Raw genomic sequence first — 22,323 nt, forward strand, 5'->3', positions numbered from 1 at the left:
TGTGTGTGTCTGTGTGTGTATAAATACCTAATATAGTAAAACTATCAGAATATCTACTAAAAATCCCATTTAGTTAAAAAAAACTGTTTGGAGACATACATGTATTGTGTAAATCTCCATTTGGTTGAAATAACTTTTGAAATATTTAGCTCTTTGAAACATCTAAATAGCAGTCAAAGGAGGTTGTTTACATGCCCCCTCCTCCTTCCATCCTTAGAAGATTCTCTGATATTTAATGCAGGAGTGGATATCATAATTTGTGACACCTCCTAGAAAAAATTCAGAAGGAATCTAAAAAAATTTATCATGCCATTTAAGGGATGACTGAGTTCAGCAGACATGTTAGCTACAGGGGGGAGAAGAGAATTGCTGACTAGGGATGTAATGAAGAGGATCTAGCTGGTCACAAGATCATAGAGGGGGGATTATATCATGAAGGAGGAGGGGGAGGACTCGATTTCTAAACTTTCTTCCAGCTCTTAAGATTCTGTGGATTTGACGGTCCCGTCCACCACTGCAGTTTGAATCACACTGGAGTAGGTTTGTTTGTTTAGTTCTTAATGTGGTTGCCATCTGTGCTTGGCGCCCTTTATTTCTTGTGCACTTTCTTGAAACTTTTCTTTTCATCAGCCAAATGCAAATATGTATGTGTAGACTCTGCCCACACATCACTAACTTTCAAAAGAAAATAAAAATTAAATTGTTAAAAAAAAAAAAGAAAAAGACCACGTGGTGTGTGAGCATAGACAAAAATAGACCAGTGAAACAGAATAGAGAATCCAGAAATAGAGCCACATATATATAATCACCTGATTTAGAAAGGTGATAATAGAATCTAGTGGAGAAAGGCTAGTCTATGAAATGCGTGTTGCTAGGACATCTCTTTGGGAAAAAAGTATATTTTGACTCTTCACCTCACACTATACATACACAAATTCCAGATGAAATATGAAAGGTAAAAAAAAAAAAAAACTAGTAAAGTTTTTAGAAGAAACTACAGAAGAACATCCTCAAGTAAGATATTGGTAAGGACACAACTCTAAATGTGAAGGAAAGAAATGGGGAAGTTGGACTGTATTAAGAACTTGTGTTCATGAGGTTATCTTTAGGAAAGTGAAAAGGCAAACAGAGTGAGAGAAGACGCTTGAAATCCACATATCCAATAAAGAGCTCATATCCAGAATATTACAAAGAACTCTTACCTATTAGAAAAATAGGCAAAAGACTTGAAAGCTATCACTGGGTATGAAAATAGAGGGTGTCTTCATGGCTAATTAACATAAAAAGTACACAACTTCATTAATCATCAAGGGATAGAAATTAAAACCAGTGTGATACCACCATATATGCACTGGAATGGCTACAATGAAAAAAGCAATAAATACCTGTGTGTTGGCAGGGATGTAGAGCAAGAGAGCTCTTGTTCACTGCTGGTGAGAGTGTAAACTGGTTTAAGCACTTTGAAAAACCATTTTGCACTATCTAAAGCTGATATATGCAAACCCTGTGCCATAGCAATTTCAGAGGTCGCAGGGTCCTTGCTGGGGCTCAGGGACCAGCACAGGAAGGTGTGCCGGGGTGCTACCAGGATGCGGGTGGCCTTCTGTTTCTCCATGTGGGTGCTGACTTCATGGATGCATTCAGCGTATGACAATTCATTGAGCTCTACCCTTAGGATTTATGTGCTCTTCTGTGTGTATGCCGGGCTTTGAGAAAATGTTAAACTTACATATTGAGAAGTGACTAATCTTTAGATTCATTCTACTGAGTGAATCATCTGGCTTTCAAAGATGAGTGTTTTTAGATAGAAGTAACTCATTAAATAGTTGGAATATTTAATGAGGAAAAAATTTAGCAGAAGATATATTTAACAAGACCTTAGACATTTGCATAAAAATATTTTTACTGGAAGAAAAGACTTTTGTCTCCTAGGTGCTTGTTTTTACTAGAAAACTTTTTCATTATTTGATTTCTGAATTTGGGCCATAATTATACCTATGTGAGGATCAGTTTAGTTTGTGGTTACAAAATCTTATATGATACTTTACATGAGCATCAGATTTTTTGTTTTCTTTCTTAATTTTTTCCCTCCATTCTCATAGCATGATGGGTAGCGGCAGAGGTGGTGATTTGGATTTTTAGGGCAGGGGTCAGGGAAATTATGGCATGTAGGCCAAACCTGGCTTAAGGCCAGCCTCTATAAAGCTTTATTTTGGAACACAGCCATACTCAATTTATTCACGTTTTTTATGGCCGCTTTCAGCTATGACGACAGTTAAGTAGTTGCGACAGAAACCTTATGACCTACAAAGCCTAAAATACTTACTGTCTTGCCTTTTTATGGAAAAGGTTTACCACCCTTTGTTCTAGATCACCTTTATTTCTAGAGTATTCATCCATGTGAACCCTATGATTTGAGAGCCTTTACTGTCCAAAATGATAGTCACTAGCCATATGTAGCTATTTCAGTTTAAATTAAATAAAATTAAAAACTCAGGTCATTTGTATTCACCACACTTTAAGTACTCGTCGCTGTGTGTGGCTGGTAGCAACTGTATTGGGCAATGCAGATATGTAATATGTCCATCATCCAGAAAATTCTCTCTGGCCCTGATTGAGCCACTTGGTTTTTTTTACTGTCTCCATTGATAATCCTGCTGATGTGCCTGTTTCTTTCATCTGGACTTATTTTCTCTTATTTTCTGTCTTTGTAATTTCATTCCATCCTTTAAGACTAAGTTTGAATCCTAGTTTATTTAAATATTAAATATATTAAATATTCAACATTTTCTGTATGTCTTATCTAGTTCACCAAGAAAATAGTAAGATATTGAAAGGCAGGTACTGTGTTCTTTGTAGCTTTGTTTTCATCTGGACTTATTTTCTCTTATTTTCTGTCTTTGTAATTTCATTCCATCCTTTAAGACTAAGTTTGAATCCTAGTTTATTTAAATATTAAATATATTAAATATTCAACATTTTCTGTATGTCTTATCTAGTTCACCAAGAAAATAGTAAGATATTGAAGGGCAGGTACTGTGTTCTTTGTAGCTTTGTTTAGTTCCTTGAACGTAGTCATCTTTGTCACTGTTGTTTTAATACATATTGGATCTCACTAAATAGTGTGAAATTATTTCACTTTTTTTCTCCCTAGGCATAACGAACTGTAAACTTCAAAAAAATAAAAATAAATAAAAAAAGAAAGAAAGAAAAAGAAAAAAGTAAAGATGGGTGAAAAGAAACCAGAGCCTTTGGACTTCGTGAAAGATTTCCAGGAATATCTGACTCAACAGACTCATCATGTGAATATGATTTCTGGATCAGTTAGTGGGGATAAAGAAGCAGAGGCTCTTCAGGGAGGTAGACTCATCTTAATACTATTAATTAATTCACTTTTCATAAATATGTTAATGTTTGTATATAGCTATGCATATGATGAAGACCACTATTGACTAATGTGAATCATTCCATCTTTACTTAGAAAGATACAGTACAATTTGTTTACATGTCAGATTTTTGTTGAGGGAGAATGAGGCTTCCCCAAGGGCCTAACATGGTCTAGAGAGGCATTATGGTCTCATTGGAAGATTAGGAGTTCCAAATATCCTTCCCATCTTATAAGTTCTAGTAGCTAACTGTCGACACAAGGAACCCAAGGGGGTTGAACATCAGCTTCACTACACAAAGGATTTGGCCATTAGGAAATCTGGATTAGACCAGAGACATGATGGGGGTTTCTGTTTTTTCTCTCTTAAAATGAAGAAAGCGCTGACCATGTTTACCCATTTAGACAGCAAACTGGAATAGAGAAAGCAACCCATTTGGGCCTGTTACAGACAGACTTTATCTTGTTTGCTTACCAAACACACTGGAATTTATTTCTGAACGTAGCTCAGGTGTCAACAAACCACAGCTCACGGACCCCACCTGGACTGCTAACTGTTTTTATATGACCTGCAAACTCAGAGAGATTTCTAGATTTTAAAATGGGGGGGGGGGAACCAAAACAATACTCTAATGTGCAAATTATATGAAATTCAGACATCAGCATCCATAAGTAACATTTGATTGAAACAGAGCTATATTTGCTTGTTTACATGTTTTCTATAGCTGTTTTTGTGCTATAACAGCAGAGTTCAGTAGTTGTGATAGAGAACATGTGGCCCATAAAGCCACAAAGTATTTACTCTCTGATCCTTATGGGAGGTTTGCTGACCCCTGATGAAGATGGTCTGTGGCCTGTAGTCTAGGGGCCAACAGCAGTGGCCAGGCATCATCTGGGAGCTTGTCAGAAGTGTAAAATGTCAGTTCCCAGTGCAGATCTACTGAATCAGTCTGTATTTTAAAAAGCTCCTCATGTGATTCATACACATGCACATTAAATCTTTGGAGTCACCGGCTCGAGAGAGAAATCAGAGAGGGGGACACAGCCTTGTCCCTCCCATGCCGTGGCACTGTTGGATATTGGGTTTTCACCGACCAGCAAGATCACTTTTGTCCTGGTGAAGCAGGGAGGAAACAGTGGAGGAGGCGGCTTGACGTGTTCACACAAATAGTACTGCTATTTCCTGGGGATGCAGTAGAAGTGCTTTGCCCATGAAGTTGCAGCACCAAAAATGTCCCTTCTGACACTTGAGTTTATAGGTTCCTGGACTGGGATCCAAGAGAAAAGGCTTGTCCCCACTGCTTGCTGGTCTTCCTGATTAGGAGCACTTGCCCCTTCAGTTTCTTTATAGATACAAAGAAGTAGTCGGATCACATTAAAAACAAAGGGCCAGACCGATACCTTTTAGCTTTCAAATTCTTGCAGTTCCAACATTCAGAGGTATCAGATAGACTATCTTCCTTTATGTGCTTATTTAGAATGTTAAGATCCTAAATGCATCCCAGCCTCTAGAACATGTGCATAAACCAAGTGGAACAGTGCAAAACTCAACATTAATTGCTTTAGACTACAGTAAATAGAGTTAGGATTGGGGAGATTACCGTGACTGCCAGTTATAATATTTGTAGAAGTGGCTAGAATCTTAAACGTGTGTAACTTTGCCATTACTCCTTACTCCCCTCTGTCTCCTCACCTGTCACATTAGGATAATACCCAGCTCTCTTCTTCAGAAGCATGTGGAAGACTGATAAAATGTATGTGTAAGTAATTTGAGATCCCCCTATAAAAGGTTCTCAAAAACAGGATACTGCTTTTGTGTGAAATTAACCTCAGTTCAGAAAGTGAAAGTCTGTAGCTTACCAGTTTAGCTTTTGTGCTAAATTAACTATCAATTTATGATTTTTTTACCACTCAAAACCAAAATGCTAAATTGAGTTGATTCTGAGATGCATAATTTCTTTTGCTATACTTTGTTTATAGCTGGAACAGATGGTGATCAAAATGGACTCGATCACCCATCTGTTGAAGTTTCTCTGGATGAAAACTCAGGAATGTTAGTAGACGGGTTTGAAAGGACCTTTGATGGGAAGCTCAAGTGTCGGTACTGCAACTATGCCAGCAAAGGAACAGCCCGGCTTATTGAACACATTAGAATCCACACAGGTAACGGAGAAACAGCTGGAGAAGGCATTTGTTTGGGGGTGGGAGAGGGGCCAAGGAAGGCAGGTTGATGCGTCCTATAAATCGTTCTAATAGTTTAACATTGATGGCTGATAACAAGGTATGGATAAATGGAGAAGTTACTCTATTTTTTCAAAACGATAGCATAATGAGAGGAAGTAAGGCCCCTTCTAGAGCTTCCCCTTCCTTAGCCATCTTTCTTCGTGTTCCAAGTAATCTCTCAACATTTATCTGCTTCTCAGGCTGGGCAGGTTAATGCTGATGGTATGTGAAGTGATAAAATGTTTTTATCTTCATCCTTAGTATGTTTCAGTTGCCGACCAGGGACAAGGCATTTATACAGTCACAGACTACATTGCTAATCTGCAGGGCTTGCTGTAGCCACCCCACTTCCTGAGAAACCCTCCTAGCTGTGCCTGCCCTGGGCAAGCCCTGGTCACGTGTCCCAGCTGTGTGCCTGTGGTTTCTCATGCTATGTGGTGCTGACCTAGACCCCTTCTGAGGACAGGGTTTGTGGCAGGGCCCTCTTGGTGCCCCCAGAGCCTAAAAGAGCAGCTGACACATAGTAAGTATTCAGTACTTAATTTGTCAGTACTTAATTTGTTAAATTAATGACTCCAAATCTCATATTCCAGATACTTATTTTACACTATTTCCAGCTAAGGGCACTAACTCAAATTGTCCCCTCTGGCAGCTGAAGAGGAGAAGGAGGAAGGTAGAGGTAAAGCACTGGCCATTTTGAAGGGACACTTGGCATAACTCATACTTGGACTAGGAAACTCATTTCCATTTTGAGCTTTCTATTTAATAGAAGGACTTTTTAGAAAGGCTTTTTGTATTTTTTTTCTGAGGAAGGGGTATGTGTGTGTGTGTGTGTGTATGAATATGTATGGAGAAGTGCTCGTGTATAGGTGTGTACATAAACATATAACTGAGGCATGCTTTTGGTAAAGTCACTGTTACACAGGGTACTGTCAGTTTTGCTCTTCTTTCCCAAAATGCCAGCTGAAGCCATAACAACTTTTACATGATATTGATTAAGAGAATGGATCTCTATGTCTCAAATTGTGGCTGAAGAGTTCTTAAGCTTTATTTAAGTGTACAGGTTTCTTTGCAAAGAAACGTGAACAATTTCTAAATCTAATGAACGGACAAAACATGAAACTCTCCACAAATGAGCTGCCTTTGCAGTTTCTCCCCCATTTTTCTTTTTAAACAGGTGAGAAACCTCATAGGTGTCACTTATGTCCATTCGCATCTGCTTACGAGCGCCATCTGGAAGCCCACATGCGTTCCCATACAGGAGAAAAACCATACAAATGTGAATTATGTTCCTTCCGCTGCAGTGATCGAAGTAACCTGTCCCATCATCGAAGGCGCAAGCATAAAATGGTACCAATTAAAGGCACTAGGTCTTCCTTAAGCAGCAAGAAAATGTGGGGAGTTTTACAGAAGAAAACAAGCAATCTGGGCTATAGCAGAAGAGCACTAATCAACTTAAGTCCACCTTCCATGGTGGTTCAGAAGCCAGACTACCTTAACGACTTTACCCATGAAATCCCAAATATCCAGACCGACTCGTATGAAAGTATGGCAAAAACCGCACCAACGGGTGGCCTGCCAAGGGACCCACAAGAACTCATGGTTGACAACCCTTTAAATCAGCTCTCGACTCTGGCAGGACAGTTGTCCAGTTTACCGCCGGAGAACCAAAACCCCGCCTCCCCCGACGTGGTCCCCTGCCCGGATGAGAAGCCTTTCATGATGCAGCAGCCCTCTGCCCAAGCGGTCGTTGCCGCCGTGTCCGCGAGTATTCCTCAGAGCTCCTCCCCCACGAGCCCTGAGCCTCGGCCGCCCCACAGCCAGAGGAACTACAGTCCGGTGGCAGGTCCGAGCAGCGAACCGAGTGCCCACACCAGTACCCCCAGCCTAGGGAACAGCCAGCCGAGCACTCCGGCTCCCACGCTGCCGGTCCAGGACCCTCAGCTCCTGCACCACTGCCAGCACTGTGATATGTACTTCGCCGACAACATCCTTTACACTATTCATATGGGATGTCATGGGTATGAAAATCCTTTCCAGTGTAACATATGTGGCTGCAAATGTAAAAACAAGTATGATTTTGCCTGTCATTTTGCAAGGGGACAACATAACCAACACTGATTGAAAATAATCACATTATGCTTTCCTTGGTTTTTGTGTTTTATAGTTTTGTTTATTGTTGTTTTTGTTTTTCTGGGGGTGGGGTCATTCCTAATAAGATGTCTGCTAATTTAAAGTCTATCTACATATTTATAGAATGTAAGTTTGACAGTGAAAACAAAACTTTCTCCTTTTTTTTTTCTTCTCCCCATAAAAATCTGGTGAGGGTCACTTATGTATTAGAACAGTTAGACACATTGGGGTCTATTTTCTCGTTTCATTTAGACATTTGAGAATTGGAGTGCAGTCATAATCCTAACAGGTATTCATTTAAATTTCCCATATTTATGGTCCATAAAATCTTCAAAGCTTATTGCTACTCTTGGTATTTCAACATACACATTGCAGCTAGGTAATTTCTGCCATGAATCAGCATGGTAAAATTACCGCCTCTTCCAAAGTCTATTAACAGCTTATTCAGTGTTTTCAGAGAGGAATTGCCTTTAACAACACTCTTAACTGACATGCTGTTTAGTTCACATTGCTGAAGTTGAAGCCGCGCTTTCGTTTCAACTGATAATCACAGAACTACTTTGTGTAGATTTTGTTTTCCATAAGGGGAAATGTTAATAGTGCATTCCTTTCAAATTAAAGCTATAAAAACATGAGGTAAAAGTTCTGAAAAGAAATGAAACTTAAATTGAAAATGGGCTTAATATTTAAAATACCTGTTTATTCCATTTCCAGTTTAAACACCTGTCTTTTTATGCTGGTTTATTGTAAAAGCCACAGGTAAATACAGGAGAGTGCTAGAAATATAAGAGGATTATCTGTAAAGATGCCTTTTTGTTTCTTTTAATTTGAACCTTTCATTTAAATTCTCCATTCTGACATCATTATTGTCAGGCGAGGTTGATAAGTATACTGAGACTCTGTTATTCCTTCTATTCCTTTGATGACCAAAGAGGTACAGTGGAATTCATCCATCTCACTCCTCAGAAATGCAGTCCTTTACACACATGTACACGCGCGCGCGCACACACACACACAGAATCTCTGAAATGTCCATTTCCTGCCCTCTGTCCATTCATTGTCCATAATTTCTGAGAAGAGGTGGTATAGTAACACATGGGAAAATGTGGTGGTGAAGTAATACTTAAAAAAATGAGAACGTGTGTGCAGAGCAAATTCTGGTTTTTCCTTCAGAATTGGCCATTTAAAAGATTTGCTGTGAATTCAAGTTGTAATGCTTATTTGCAGGTCCTGCCAGTTTTTCGTGTACAGTGACAAAACTATACGGAGACTGAATCGCCGCCTTAGTAGGAAAGGGTACAAAAAGTAGGAAAATAGAAGATGCAGTTAAATGTGGTATTTGATTTGTTTACAAAAATAAGACTTGCTAAATCTAGAATAATTTTGAATAGGAGGCTATTGTTTTTATATTGTGTAATAACTAGCTTACTCTGAAGAGGGCTTGGTCAAACAATAAAATATATTGTTACTAACTGCTGGTTTCTGTGTACTTTGCAAAAGTTTGATTTTTTAATTTGGTTCAGATCTTACAAAGTGTTACTAATTGGCTTCTTAAGGAGAATATCCTAACTACTAAGCATTTAATAAGCAAAAAAGACCTCAGCTCATCTATAGTAACTAAAAGGGAAACACAGACAGTGTATGTCCCCAGAACCCCCAAGTGCCAACTTAATGAATCTTCTGCCCTCCCTTCCAAATGCTAGAAAGCCAGTAAAAGGAGTTCTTGTGGTTTAGTGTCCAATTGAAACTAATCTCAGCAGCATTGTTGAGAGAGCAGCAAGGAGTCTGTCCAAACTGTCAGTAACTCTCTTCCTTGTCAGATCTGAGGCTTGCGCCATCTACGATTGTATTTCTCTTGTAGCTCCACTCACTCACCGCTCAGATCCACGTTCATGCAACCATTTCCAAATCTGACTTGGCTCTAGTATTTTTTTATTGCCAGGATAAACAGGTTGCCGTCATTTGGAAGCTTTTGCAATTCAAACGAAAGCAATACTCTGAGTTCAAACGAAAGCAATACTCTGAGATAGAAAATGAGAGATTTCATTAAAGAAGGAGGAAGGACTCTCTCATTAAAACCAGTTTATTAACTCTATGTTCTGGGCCCAATAGTGACAAACACTTTTTTCTGACAACTAAAGATAGATGTTTTGAAGGTACATTTTAATTTAAACAGAGAATATCTTTTTTTTCATAATTATAAACTAGAATTAGAAATCTAATTTTCCTAGGACTTAAAAGAGCACAGTCCATGTTCCAAAGGCATCAGTGCTTGAGCGCTACAATTAATTCTAAATGCACTAAAGTTTTTGAATCAAATCTACCTTAGAAACTTTTTTAGTATTGTATTTTTTAAAAAGATTTAGGATTTTATTTAAATGTTCTGTGAGTTAAATTTTATACATGGAAAGATGATACTATCTTCCATTAAGTGTTGAATATGTTTCTCCCATTTTATTTTTAATCAAATATTTTATAGAAATGAGCTGCTAGGAAAAGTTGAACGTGAACTATTTATAGTACTTTGCTGTGAACAGGCAATGCTCTGAAACTAAAATTATTTTTGTTCAGTGAACATAAGTTTAGATTTTTAAAGTTCATAGATAATTTATCTCCACTAATATTTTTTTAAGAAACTGTGAAGAGATTAACAGGGAATAATTTCGTTTCAGATTTTACTAATCTAGTATGTAGCTACAACTTCTTGAAATTCAAGTAAAGGCTAGACTTTTACTTTGAATATTTGCCACTGCTATTTCATTTTAGAAATAAGTGTTTGCCATTTATCTGCAGAATTGTTTGACAAAGGGGATATTCCTTTAAAAATGTTGAGATAAACTTCATTTTAAGTTTTACAAAGATATTTATCAAGTGGATGTATTATTTTTAAAGAAATTCCCTGCTAAGGACTTTTTCATTAAATAATCTTATTAGAGGGATTATGATTTCTACAACTTGTTTTTGTTCATATGTACTTTGATGTAAAGAACATATTTTATATGCAAAACATAAAACCTGAGTATGGTTGCAAAACACTACATTGTTTAGGGATTCCAGAGAGCAGTTTGATGCTGAAATAACCATATCTAGTCTGTAGTTCATATTGTGAATTAAGCTTTGCTTTTGTAATACATGAATAAAAAAATAACACTTCTATTGATCTCGATTTTTCTTCTTTGAAAACTAGGGTCCAGTTAGGTTTTTAGTAATTTTCCTGTATGTAAACTGTTAATTAAAAAAAAGGGGGCGGGGTTATGGCTACATTGGTTTGAATTTGTAGAATGCCTTACCCATGAGAAGATCTGTCACATGAGTTAAAAACAAAAACAGCTCCATGTATCCACGTCTTGTCTTCTTCCTTCTCTGCCTTATTGACGAAGACTCCTGTCCCCACCAGCCCTACCCTAAGGGTTCTGGCACGTAAATGAGGAAGCCTGCTGCCGATACTCAATTGTCCACATCACATCTGACAAGCCACCAACTGAAGTAGTTTCTGTTATGACAAATGGATCTTTAGAATGGACTTTTTTTTTTTTTTTTAAACAAGTCTGGCAATTCACACCACTGGCCTAGAAAATATCCAGTAATGCAAAATGGTTTTATTTTGCAAACTCAACCAAAATCGGATATTTGATTGTAAGTTCAAAAGTTTTAATGCTTTGAAAAATATTTCTGGACAATATTCTCTTTCTCATGATGAAAAAAAGCAATAGCGTCTGATACATTGGTGGTTTCTGGAAAGCACAGGTACTTTTTGTTTCCTTGTCTTAGGTCTTCCAAAAACTCTGCTTTGAGCTTGTTGAGTTCTTCTGCTAGAAGCTTCAAGTTGAAAGGAAGCACTCGTTCCTCTAAAATGAAAAGACATTCTCAAATTATTTGTATAAACTAAATCAGGCCAGGCTGTCTAACAACATAGGAAATTAATTCGAATACTTCTGACAAACTGATCAGATTTTATTAATCACAGTTGAGTTGGTGTACTATGTAGACAAAAGGTCACACTGACGTGATAACAAATCTTTTAAATAACTTGGTATGAGATGCATGAGCAGAAAAGATAAGCCTGAGGGGATTTTTTTGTTGTTGTTGACAAGATGGTTGGTTTAGAATGTTCTTGAGCTACACAGGTAGTAAGGCAAAAAAAGCAGGAATAGGAAATGACAGTGTGGTTGAAACTGTTGTAAATAGTCTCTAGAGCAGATGTCCAACATAGAACTTCCTACAATGATGGAAATGTCCTGGATCTGCCCTCTTCAATACAGCAGCCACTAGCCACGTGGGTAATGTGACTGAGGAACTAGATTTTTATATTAAACAGCTTTATTGAAATAAATTTGCATACTATATACCCTTTATTAATTTAGACTCCAACTCAGGGGGCACCTGGGTGGCTCAGTCGGTTGAGTGTCTGACTCCTGGTCTCAGCTCAGGTCATGATCTCGAGGTTCAGGAGATAGAGTCCCACGTTGGGTTCTGTGCCTCTAGATTTCTCCCTTCTGGATCTCTCACATGACTGAACTCAAGCAACATGTGGACTTCTGTGATGGCTTCTTTCACTTAGTCTAACATTTTCAAGGCTCATCCTGGCTCCGATGAATAATGCTGACGCAAACATTTGTGTTCACATTTTTATATGAACGTACGTTTTCACTTCTCTTTCCTGGCAGTGCAATTGCTGGGTCCCGTGGTGACTACACTTACTCGCTGCAGGAAGTGCTCGGTGGTTTGCCAAAGCAACTGCACTGCTTCCCATTCCCACCAGCAGCGGACGAGGGTTCGGATTTCCCCACGTGCTCACCGCCTCTTGGACTTTCTGATTCTGGCTGGCCTAGTGAGTGGGTGCAGTGGCCGCTCGTGGTTTTGGTTTGCGTCTCCCTGATGACTAATGATGTCAAGTGTGTCTTCTTGTGGTTGTGGGCCACTTGTGTATCTTCCCTGGGGAAACGTCTATTCAGATCCTTTGCCCGTTTTTAAAACCGGGTTATCTTTATTATTGAGTGGTAAGAGTCCTTTATCTGTTTTGGATGCAAGTCCCTTATGAGATGGATGATTTGTGAGGATTTTCTCCTGATCTGTGGGTTGTCTTTTCATTTTCTTGGTGGTAGGAGAAATGAATTTCTAATTTCATTTAAGCATAGATCTAGATGCTACGACCACCTCCCTCACCAAAAAAAAAAAAAAGTTTTTTTTTAATGGGTGGGAAATAAGTCAAGAGTGATTTGAGCGTAATCCTATCTCCTCCCCTTCTCTTCATTTTATACAGAAGACAAGGCAGGCAAATGATTGAGCCCCAGCTCCTGCAACTATTTGCAACTATTTTTGTTTTTATTCTAATTATGCTGCTGTTTCTGTTCCAGGCCCGTGTTTTTCAAACTCTGGATTATAACCTACAAGTGAGATGCAGGTTGCAAGCTGTGTTTATCTAAAATGGAATCAAAAAGATCATAGAAGAGCTCACCAAACGTGAGGGTTCTGTGAAACTTGTTGCTATGCACGTGTGTGTTCGTGTACTGAGCTACAGTCTCGGGTACAAGATAAAATCTGCTTCTGGATCGTGGTTAAAAAAAAAAAGTATGAAACACACCATATGGTTAGTGTATTGTTTCTTTTTCCAAGAAACTGTTGTAAAGGTGTTAATAATAGATGTTGTTGTAAAGGTGTTAATAATAGATGCCGATGATGCAGGGAGCGTAACAGAAAACATAAACTAGAGTCACTTGACTCTGAACCCAGGTTGTCCACGTATCTAGTAGCTGTTCTGCCTTGGGTAAGTTACTTGATCCTCTCAGAACCTTCATTTCCCCATTTATAAAATTACACCTACCTCATGAGGCTGTCAAGACTGGAAACAGTATGTATAAGGCACTTAGCATGTAAAAGCTAAAGAAACGGTAGGCTATTAGTTTTTAAGTCAGATTTTAAATATAGTGTAGAGTTCAATATTTAAAAGCGAAAGGAGTAATTTTTTTAATATTCATTTATTTGAGACACAGAGAACGAGAGAGGGGAAGGAGAGAGAGAGAGGGAAAGAGAATCCCAAGCAGGCTTTGCACCGTCATCACAGAGCCTGACACGCGTCTTGATCCCATGAATCATGAGATCATGACCCGAGCCAAAATCAAGAGTTGGACGCTTAACCAACCGAGCCACCCAGGCACCCCTGAAGGAGTTCTTTTATAAAACGACCACACATGCCATCTAAGTTCAGACTGACAATCCACTGAGCTTGCTGACTGGACATGTGGCCCCTGACCACCTCTCCCCATTCCTTATTTCACCCGATTCAGTGGCCTCTTTTCTGCTCTAAGACCTACCAAATAACTTCACCTCGGGGTTTCTGCACCTGTGTCCACTGCGTGGAATGATCTATCTCCAGATATCTGCATGCTGACTCTTTCCGTTATTCATATCTCTGCTTAAATACCACCTCTGAGAAGCCTTCCTGATTACCCTTTAAAAGAAGCTCTCCTGGGTGCCTGGGTGGCTCAGTCGGTTGAACATCCGACTTCAGCTCAGGTCATGATCTCGCGGTTTGTGAGTTCGAGCCCCGCGTTGGGCTCTGTGCTGACAGCTCAGAGCCTGGAGCCTGCTTCGGATTCTGTGTCTCCCTCTCTCTCTCCCCCTCCCCAGCTCATGCTCTGTCTCTCTCTGTCTCAAAAATAAAAACAAACAAAAAAACATTAAAAAACAGTTTTTAAAAGAAGCTCTCCCATCACCCTCCACTGCCTTACCCTACTTTATTTTCTTCAGGGCACCAGCAGAGACTCATGTATTTATCTGTCTGTCTCCTCAAAGTAATGTTCTGCTCCCTGCTGACACCCCAGTATCTAGAATAAAGCCTAGTACAGAGTAGCCACTCAATAAAAATGTATTGGATGGATGAATACCCTGTTCTAGGGGTAGAATTTTTAGTTTTCTATAATCCAGTTGCATGGTGAAACTAAAAACGATGTCAACGTTGTGACGGAAAGCTAACCAACTACCCAAGGGAACAAGAACAGCAGGAGAGTTGTATCAACTAAACCCCACACGACTGCTCAACATACCTTTTGCTTCCTTCATTGTCTGAGAGACAATCCTTCGGAGCATCTGATCGGCTTGATGAAGAAGGTTGGTTGAACAAATGATTCGTCTGCTTCCTATGCAACACAGACATCGTTACTGGAAGTTAGGTAGTTTTATAAAAGAGGTGGCTAAACTGTGATGTGTTTCTGATGAGACTACAAGGAAAGTTACGGTGGGTTTCTGTTCCAGCTGTCCCTCCCGAGATCCCATCTAGATGACGGGGGCTGACAATCTGTCCAATAATGGGCTCTCCGTCTACAGCGTTTGTTACCATGTGCGGTGCAAGTGCTCCTGTCCTTGTCCGTCTCAAGCTACCAACACCAACATATGTAACAGGCTCTAATATTTCGGAAAATGTGACAGTCGGCTTTGACCAGCTGCTGCATGTGGCCACCAGGATGCCACTGCAGCCAGTTGTCATAAGTAGAGTGCTGCTGAGATGCCAAGGCGGTGACAAAGGCATTTTCACATTTTACTCATATTCTTTTTTACATTCAGCTCAGAAAGACCTTCCTTCAAACAGTTGTACCTTGCCATTTATACCACATCTATACTGGAAGATTTACCTTTTGTTCCACATTGTCCTCAATATATTTTACTGGATTTTCCAAAGCAGTAAGCAATAAATCGGTCAACTTCAGGCTAGAAGAGAAGGTGAGATAAAATGAATCCTTCTATCAAACATCTTTTTTAAAAAGAACCTGTGTTTATGAATACTGAATTGAATTCTAGAGGAATAAACATGCTATAATCCAAAGGATCCTAAGCCAAAGGGGTAAAAAATGAAAAGATTTGGAAGCTACCTTCTACTTACAAAATCCAAATGGAGAAGCTGAAAACAAGTTAGAAGGGCAAAAGAAACCCCTTATTTAAAAAAATACTGGGGCGCCTGGTGGCGCAGTCGGTTGGGCGTTCCGACTTCAGCCAGGTCACGATCTCGCGGTCCGTGAGTTCGAGCCCCGCGTCAGGCTCTGGGCTGATGGCTCAGAGCCTGGAGCCTGTTTCCGATTCTGTGTCTCCCTCTCTCTCTGCCCCTCCCCCGTTCATGCTCTGTCTCTCTGTGTCCCCAAAAAAATAAATAAACGTTGAAAAAAAAATACTAATTTTCTAAGACTCATTCAATAAGCTTTGAAAAGGAATTCTCTCTTTTCCCTCATTAAGTGCTACTATAACTCTACTTTATTTCCTCAAGAAGGGACTTCTTTCTGGCTTCTTATTTACTGATGGGGATTAGCAAAGTTTCCTCGCTGGTCAAGGGCCATGGAGGGTTCAGGTAGAATCCATTCATTTACTACTATGTATGTGAAACTATGTGCTATAAGTTGGGGGTTCAGGAAGATCCCTACACTTTCTAAGTCCAGCAGTGGTTACATCATCTCCATTAGGAGACAGATAATTAAATCAGCAAAAATGTATAATTTCAGACAGTGACAGGTGGATAAGTGAAAGAACAAGTGAATTTTAAAAATTAGCCATTTAAAAACTGCTGGTCCCCTGTGGACAACAGTTAGGCAGGAGCTAAGAAAATGAGGGCAAAATAGCTCTAGAACTGTGCTGTCTGAGAGAATAGCCACTAGCCATGAGCTATTTAAGTTTACAGTAATTAAAATAAAATTTAAATTCAGGCCGCCAGATGCACCTGCTATATTTCAAGTGCTCAATAGTCACATGTGGCCAGCAGCTACTACACTGGACAGTACAAATGTAGTACATTTCCATCATCTGCGAAAATTCCATTAGAAATGTGCGGCTGTATAACTCTCAAGACATATATCAACAACGAAAGCATTAGCACCGCAGCCCACAGCATCACATATACGTGGTGGTGTAACTGCAGGGGGGTCTGAGGCAAAATTAGGACTCCAGACCACTTCCACTCTCTTTCTTTCTGTGAGAAAATTACTGGGCAACCTATTTAGACTGTGCTACTGTGGCAAGAGTTTCAAAGATGTGTCCAACTCTGCATTCCCTGCTCTGATCTCTGGGAGAACGTAGTCTTTTTTTTTTTTTTTTTTTTGAAGTTATTTATGTATCTTGAGAGAGAAAGAGAGAGAGAGAGGAGAGAGAGAGAGGAGAGAGAGAGAGAGGAGAGAATCTCAAGCAGGCTCTGCACTGTCAGCACAGAGCCCGATGTTGGGGCTGGAACTCCCAAGCTGTGAGATCCTGAAACCAAGGGTCCGATGGCTTAACCAGACTGAGCCACCCAGGCGCCCCTGGGAGAACATAGTCTTAACAAGAGCACATGTGCGCCAGCAAACTTGGGTTCACATCTGAGCTACCACGAGCTCGGGGACTCTGGGCAAACTAACTTTCTCACTCAGTTGCCTCTTCTCTAGAGAGGAGAGAGAGCAATCTCCATGTTTGTGTAAAGGTTAACCGAGTGGACCTGGGTAAAGCCAAGGGCACAGTGCTCCCTCAGGGAGGCACCCAGCTAAGGTCAGCTTTGCGTAGGATACCTGGCTTCAGAAGAACATTCTGAACTCTCAATTGTGAGGCTGTTGTGTTCCCAAGCATTTTTCTCGGGGGTTGGGCTTTTCCAGCTTTCTTCCCATCAGGTGGATGGTCTCGGCAGGCAGCGCCTGGGGTCTCTGGCTGTTCCTCTGTAAACAGGTCTCCAGAGAACAATCTAAAAAAAGCTGGCAAAAGCCTAATGAATCTGAAAGCAATGTGAAACCATGAAATCAGTGGTGCACTATTTTTTCCAAAATGCAAAATAAACAAATCAGGCAAATTATCCCAGCTGTGGCAGGAAAATACTGAACATCTAGCTTTGAAAATTAAGTAAATCTATACTAACTTCCTGATCCAATTCAATTCCTCACTAAAAGCAGGTCGGATTTTGATAGGCAAACAAGTGTCTGTGTGGTAAGAAAAAAATGTTTTAATTACATTCCGAGCCAGTTGGTAACTTCGTATCTCATACTTTGATAATAAAAGTTGTCATCTAAAATCAAAAACAAAGGTCTAGAAACGCAGTCTTCGTTAAGAGATAGCAGACCGGGCCTCCGGTGCAGCAGAAGATATCAGATCTTGATCCTTTAAGCAGGTTATAAAATCCTCCCACATGCTTCAGTCCTGTTGGGTGGGGTAGACATCTGACCACCGTTAATGACAGCCAACAAGAAGTATTCTAGGTACTTCAACAGTTCCTGTCGAAGCAACTTCCATTGGGATGGCTACAAAAGAGGGAAAAATCACAATTTATATTGGGCTTTGGTCAACAGGGTGCTCCCGGCCTATCGCCTTCCACCCCACGTGAACATCTCAGCTCACAGAGCCAAACCATGTGGAATTCTCTGAGCACAACTTGTTTCACCTTGCCTCCTATGTCTTCCGATATCCTGTTCCTCTGCCCAGAAACTCTTACTCCCTGAGGATAGTCCTCTGAAGTCTCCACAGACACATCCACGCAGGAGGCAGCTCAGACCCTCCCTTGCCTACATGACATCCTGCTTTGCACAGACGGGGTCTCCACCTAATGGGGCTTACACTATTTAGGCATTTGCAACATCTCTAACTCTCTGCTCAATCAACAGTCCATGGTCTAACTGGCCTCCAGCAGACCGTCAGGCACGTAAGAGGTGCTCCAGTACAGAAAATGACTGAATGAGTAAATAATGGAAGAATGAAAAGCTGTTACTATCCAAGAGAAATGAGCCAAAATCATAGACCTGACAAAATAAAATTGGCTTAGACAAAGCAACGCTGGTTTGTCCTTGAGAAAAGTTGTGGACAGAAAAGATCTGCCGAAAGGCGCCTGGGTCAGGGTGAAAAGCCTTGAGGCTCACAACAGAGTTGGAATGGGATGGGGAAAGCTAGACTGAAGGGAAGAGAATAAGTACTTGAGAACATAGGTAACTTGTGCCACTCAAGGACTGTGGAGAGCAGGTCCAGTCTGGAGAGAAAACATAGGAATAGGAGATAAGGGTCCCTCTCCTGCCTGTCCATGCCTTACCACATCAATGACGTTACAGCACATACAACAAATACATCAGCTAAACCTACGGAGAAGGAAAACACGATCACTTCCTAAAAGGTGAGATTTCCTACTCATGGTGACTAGTTGAGTTCCACAGGTCTCCGTCTACAGGGAGGAGTGGAAAAACTGTAACAATAAAAGTGAGGAAATGGCCCAGTAAATACAACCATACATCTCACCAACTTTCAGCTTTCACTCAAGTGGCGAAAATACTAGCATCCAACTAAATCTAGTGCTACAGGGACTTGATACTGTAGTCATCTCACAATTAGAACAAGAACGGGACAGAATACATACAGTTGCCAGCCACCGAACGTACTATAATTTTACTATATAGAGTGGAATCACATCATATTCATATTTATTTAGATGCCTCACCTACACCAGGTACTGAACGACAAATCTATCTCAATTGTCAGAATCTGTCGAAGAGTATTTAGTCTAGGGGGAGAACAAGATGGGAGATATGAATCCACTCTTCCCCAGAGGTCGTACTTTCTTGTGCTTCTCCAAGGGGATACATCTCGCTGCACAGAGTGTGATTTGAAGGCTTCAAGAGAATCTATAAGTACCTATATGTAAGTAGGTGCCTAAACACAAGCCCATTACTTCATCTGGTGGTCACCTGAGAAACAGCCGTCTTTTCCTAATGCGGCAGAGGCGATGTACCCGGAAATGAGTGAAGAGAGAGCTTCAGACACCAGCCCCTTCATTTGTACAGCTTCTATTGTCATGGGAGGGAACCTAGTAATTTTGTTATTCATAATTTTGTATCCTTTATCTTAAAAAAAAAAAAAAAGTTCCCAACTGTGTAAACTTGAAGACCCACAAGAATTCACCGGTGTCTGGACGTTAAACTGGCTGTGAAGTTTTTAAGAGGATTCTGTCCCCTCTCCTAAGTACGATCTTCCTAAAGGACTTTTCAAAAGTAGGGGCGCCTTGGTGGCGCAGTCGGTTAAGCGTCCGACTTCAGCCAGGTCACTATCTCGCGGTCCGTGAGTTCGAGCCCCGCGTCGGGCTCTGGGCTGATGGCTCAGAGCCTGGAGCCTGTTTCCGATTCTGTGTCTCCCTCTCTCTCTGCCCCTCCCCCGTTCGTGCTCTGTCTCTCTCTGTCCCAAAAATAAATAAACGTTGAAAAAAAAAACCCAAAAAACAAAAGCATACTTGTCTATGGGGATGGGGATGGGGGCGGGAGGGTACCATCCTGCACGCCGACAAAACCTAACGCCGTCTTAAGACTCACTGTATGCAATACACAATCCGTACAGGCCCCAAATATACACATAAATCTCTGCGACGAATCCTTCTAAGACGAGATCGACACATTCTACGTTTAAAAACCAACTCCACTTCTCTCGAACTCCAGTCTCCCCCCGCTCCGTCAGGGCCGCACCTCCCACCCAAGGGCAGTCCCGCATTAGGTGAGCCCCTCTTTGTCCTTCTGCGACCACAGGCTAGGCCCCGCCCCCTCCGTACTGACCAACGGCCGCTCGCATAGCCTCCTTGAGGAACGCGTCCGGCATGACGTCATCATAGGCGACCACGCCGACGGCCCAGCCCCGCTCCTGCCGTAACCGTGGGCTTAGGGCCCGCGCGAAGGTCGATTTTCCTGCCGCGGGCAGGCCGCAGAGAGGCAGACTAGCTTCCGCGGCCCCTCGCCATGCACTCCTCTGGCGTCCTCGGCGGTCTTCATGCTGTCGCGGGAGACGGGAGGCGGCTGGGGACGTCGTCTCCGGAACCGGCCGCCCAGCGCGCACGCGCAGTCTCCCACAGCCTGCCGCGCCGCGCCGCCTGGGGCCGGGAGGGGCACCCGGCGGGTCTTCCAATCCTGGCCCCGTGCGCGGCCCGCCTGTTTGCGAGGGCCCCCGTTTGTGAGGCGAGTCCTCTGGCTCGGCAGGCCGCGGTGATGCGTTCCTAATCTCCGGCCATTTCCCAAAGGGTCAGAGAGGTGGCCTCAGTGTTCAGTTAGACTTGTCCTCCCCGCTGGAAACTTGCAAGCCACTAGGAAGTGCGCCTCGGTCTTGCTACGACCAAGTACCCGGCCCTGGAAGATCCCGGAAGAAGCTTTGGGCGTCTTTCTCTAGCGGTCTTTGAAAGGTCAAGTGCTGGAGGTCAGCATAGCAGGCGAAGCTGAGAGTCCCACGGCCGCGCTCCACTGCCCCTCCTAATGTGACAGGTGGCAGGGAAAAATAAATAGTTACTGTGCCCTGAGTTACAGCAAGTGTGAGGAAGTGGAGGCCGGATAGAACATCCCTAGACCTCAGTTCCAATGCTTTCATGCAGAGGACAGTAGGTATTTTAGCGTTCAAATACTAAGCTGTGGAGAGGTATAAGACAAACTCCTTGTGTGCAGATGTAGTGTAGAGAAGTTGAATTCGGATTCTAACTTACACCTTATTTTAAAATTTTTTTTTTCAACGTTTTTTATTTATTTTGGGACAGAGAGACAGAGAACGGGGGAGGGGCAGAGAGAGAGGGAGACACAGAATCGGAAACAGGCTCCAGGCTCCGAGCATCAGCCCAGAGCTTGACGCAGGGCTCGAACTCACGGACCGCGAGATCGTGACCTGGCTGAAGTCGGACGCTTAACCGACTGCGCCACCCAGGCGCCCCAGTTACACCTTATTTAAAGGGGATTACTTCTCAGTCGTAAAGTGGTATGTTCAAAATGTGAACAAGTGAGGTTAGAATCCACATACAGGGGCAAAATACAATCGGTAACCCAATGTTAAATCTGGTATAAATTGACACGGCACGTGTATGTACATTTTTTTTCTGTTGGAGCTGAGCCACGAGTTAAACATACTCTTAATTTCATGACATTCTGCCATTGGTCCAGTGCAAGAATGAGGAAGGAATATTATGACAGTGGGGCAGCAAGCCCAAGGTCCCCAACCAAAAGGCAGTATGGCAGTGGTTGCTGAGTTGCAGACTGCCCCGAACTCAAATATATGGCGTCAGCAATGAAGATACAGAACTTTGAGCAGAAATTTAGAAGTTCTATTCAGCTAAGCAGGTAGCTGCTTGGAACTTAAAAAGTCTTGCTTAGTGACATTGGGTGTCTCTGCCCTTTAGTGCCCTCCCCTTGAACCTCCTTTCCCCTTCCCTCCCATGTCAGTTGATTTAAGGATGAAGCTAAGGGGCGCCTGGGTGGCTCAGTCCTTTATGCGTCTGACTTCAGCTCAGATCATGATCTGACAGCTTGTGAGTTCAAGCCCTGCATCAGGGTCTGTGCTGACAGCTCAGAGCCTGGAGCCTGCTTCTGATTCTGTGTCTCCCTCTTTCTCTTCCCTTTCCGCACTCACATGCTCTCAAAAGTAAAAACATTAAAAACAAAACAAAAAACATAAAAAAAAAAAAAAAAGGATAAAGCTGAGTATGCTAAGAACTTAGGGGAGGGAAAGGACCCAAACTTTCATTGCTCTGTTGGATTCTAGTACCCATAATCAGACTGATCTATTTTTGGTGTCATTGCAGTAATCACAGTGACCAAAAAGCAAGCCCATCCTCGAGAGACATTTGTGGCCCTTTTGACTCA

The 22,323-nt window shown here is 41.6% G+C and overlaps 2 protein-coding genes across 6 annotated transcripts in view; one reads left to right on the plus strand and one right to left on the minus strand.

Annotated features, from left to right (window-relative positions):
• The window catches only part of IKZF5 (IKAROS family zinc finger 5), a 22,501-nt gene extending 13,288 nt beyond the window's left edge, over window positions 1-9,213 (plus strand). For 2 of the 5 annotated variants that reach the window (XM_030334284.1, XM_030334285.1), the window contains 3 exons: window positions 3,155-3,360; window positions 5,366-5,548; window positions 6,786-9,213. In XM_030334284.1, the coding sequence (XP_030190144.1) occupies window positions 3,228-3,360; window positions 5,366-5,548; window positions 6,786-7,729 (1,260 nt within the window). In that variant the 5' untranslated portion in view covers window positions 3,155-3,227 and the 3' untranslated portion in view covers window positions 7,730-9,213. Of the gene's footprint in view, window positions 1-3,154; window positions 3,361-5,090; window positions 5,146-5,365; window positions 5,549-6,785 lie in introns of those variants that run through there. The other 3 variants (XM_030334286.1, XM_030334287.1, XM_030334288.1) reach the window with 3 other exon arrangements.
• The window catches only part of PSTK (phosphoseryl-tRNA kinase), a 22,228-nt gene continuing 8,635 nt past the window's right edge, over window positions 8,731-22,323 (minus strand). The window contains 13 exon segments of the mRNA XM_030335473.2: window positions 8,731-11,589; window positions 14,788-14,880; window positions 15,078-15,117; window positions 15,373-15,448; window positions 17,263-17,330; window positions 17,332-17,462; window positions 17,548-17,570; window positions 17,696-17,780; window positions 17,783-17,803; window positions 17,806-17,874; window positions 17,877-17,982; window positions 20,270-20,418; window positions 20,421-20,949. Coding sequence (XP_030191333.1) covers window positions 11,393-11,589; window positions 14,788-14,880; window positions 15,078-15,117; window positions 15,373-15,448; window positions 17,263-17,330; window positions 17,332-17,462; window positions 17,548-17,570; window positions 17,696-17,780; window positions 17,783-17,803; window positions 17,806-17,874; window positions 17,877-17,982; window positions 20,270-20,418; window positions 20,421-20,478 — 1,116 coding nt within the window. The 5' untranslated portion in view covers window positions 20,479-20,949 and the 3' untranslated portion in view covers window positions 8,731-11,392.

The sequence above is a fragment of the Lynx canadensis genome, chromosome D2 (genome assembly GCF_007474595.2).
Source record: "Lynx canadensis isolate LIC74 chromosome D2, mLynCan4.pri.v2, whole genome shotgun sequence".
In the NCBI taxonomy this organism is placed as follows: domain Eukaryota; kingdom Metazoa; phylum Chordata; class Mammalia; order Carnivora; family Felidae; genus Lynx; species Lynx canadensis.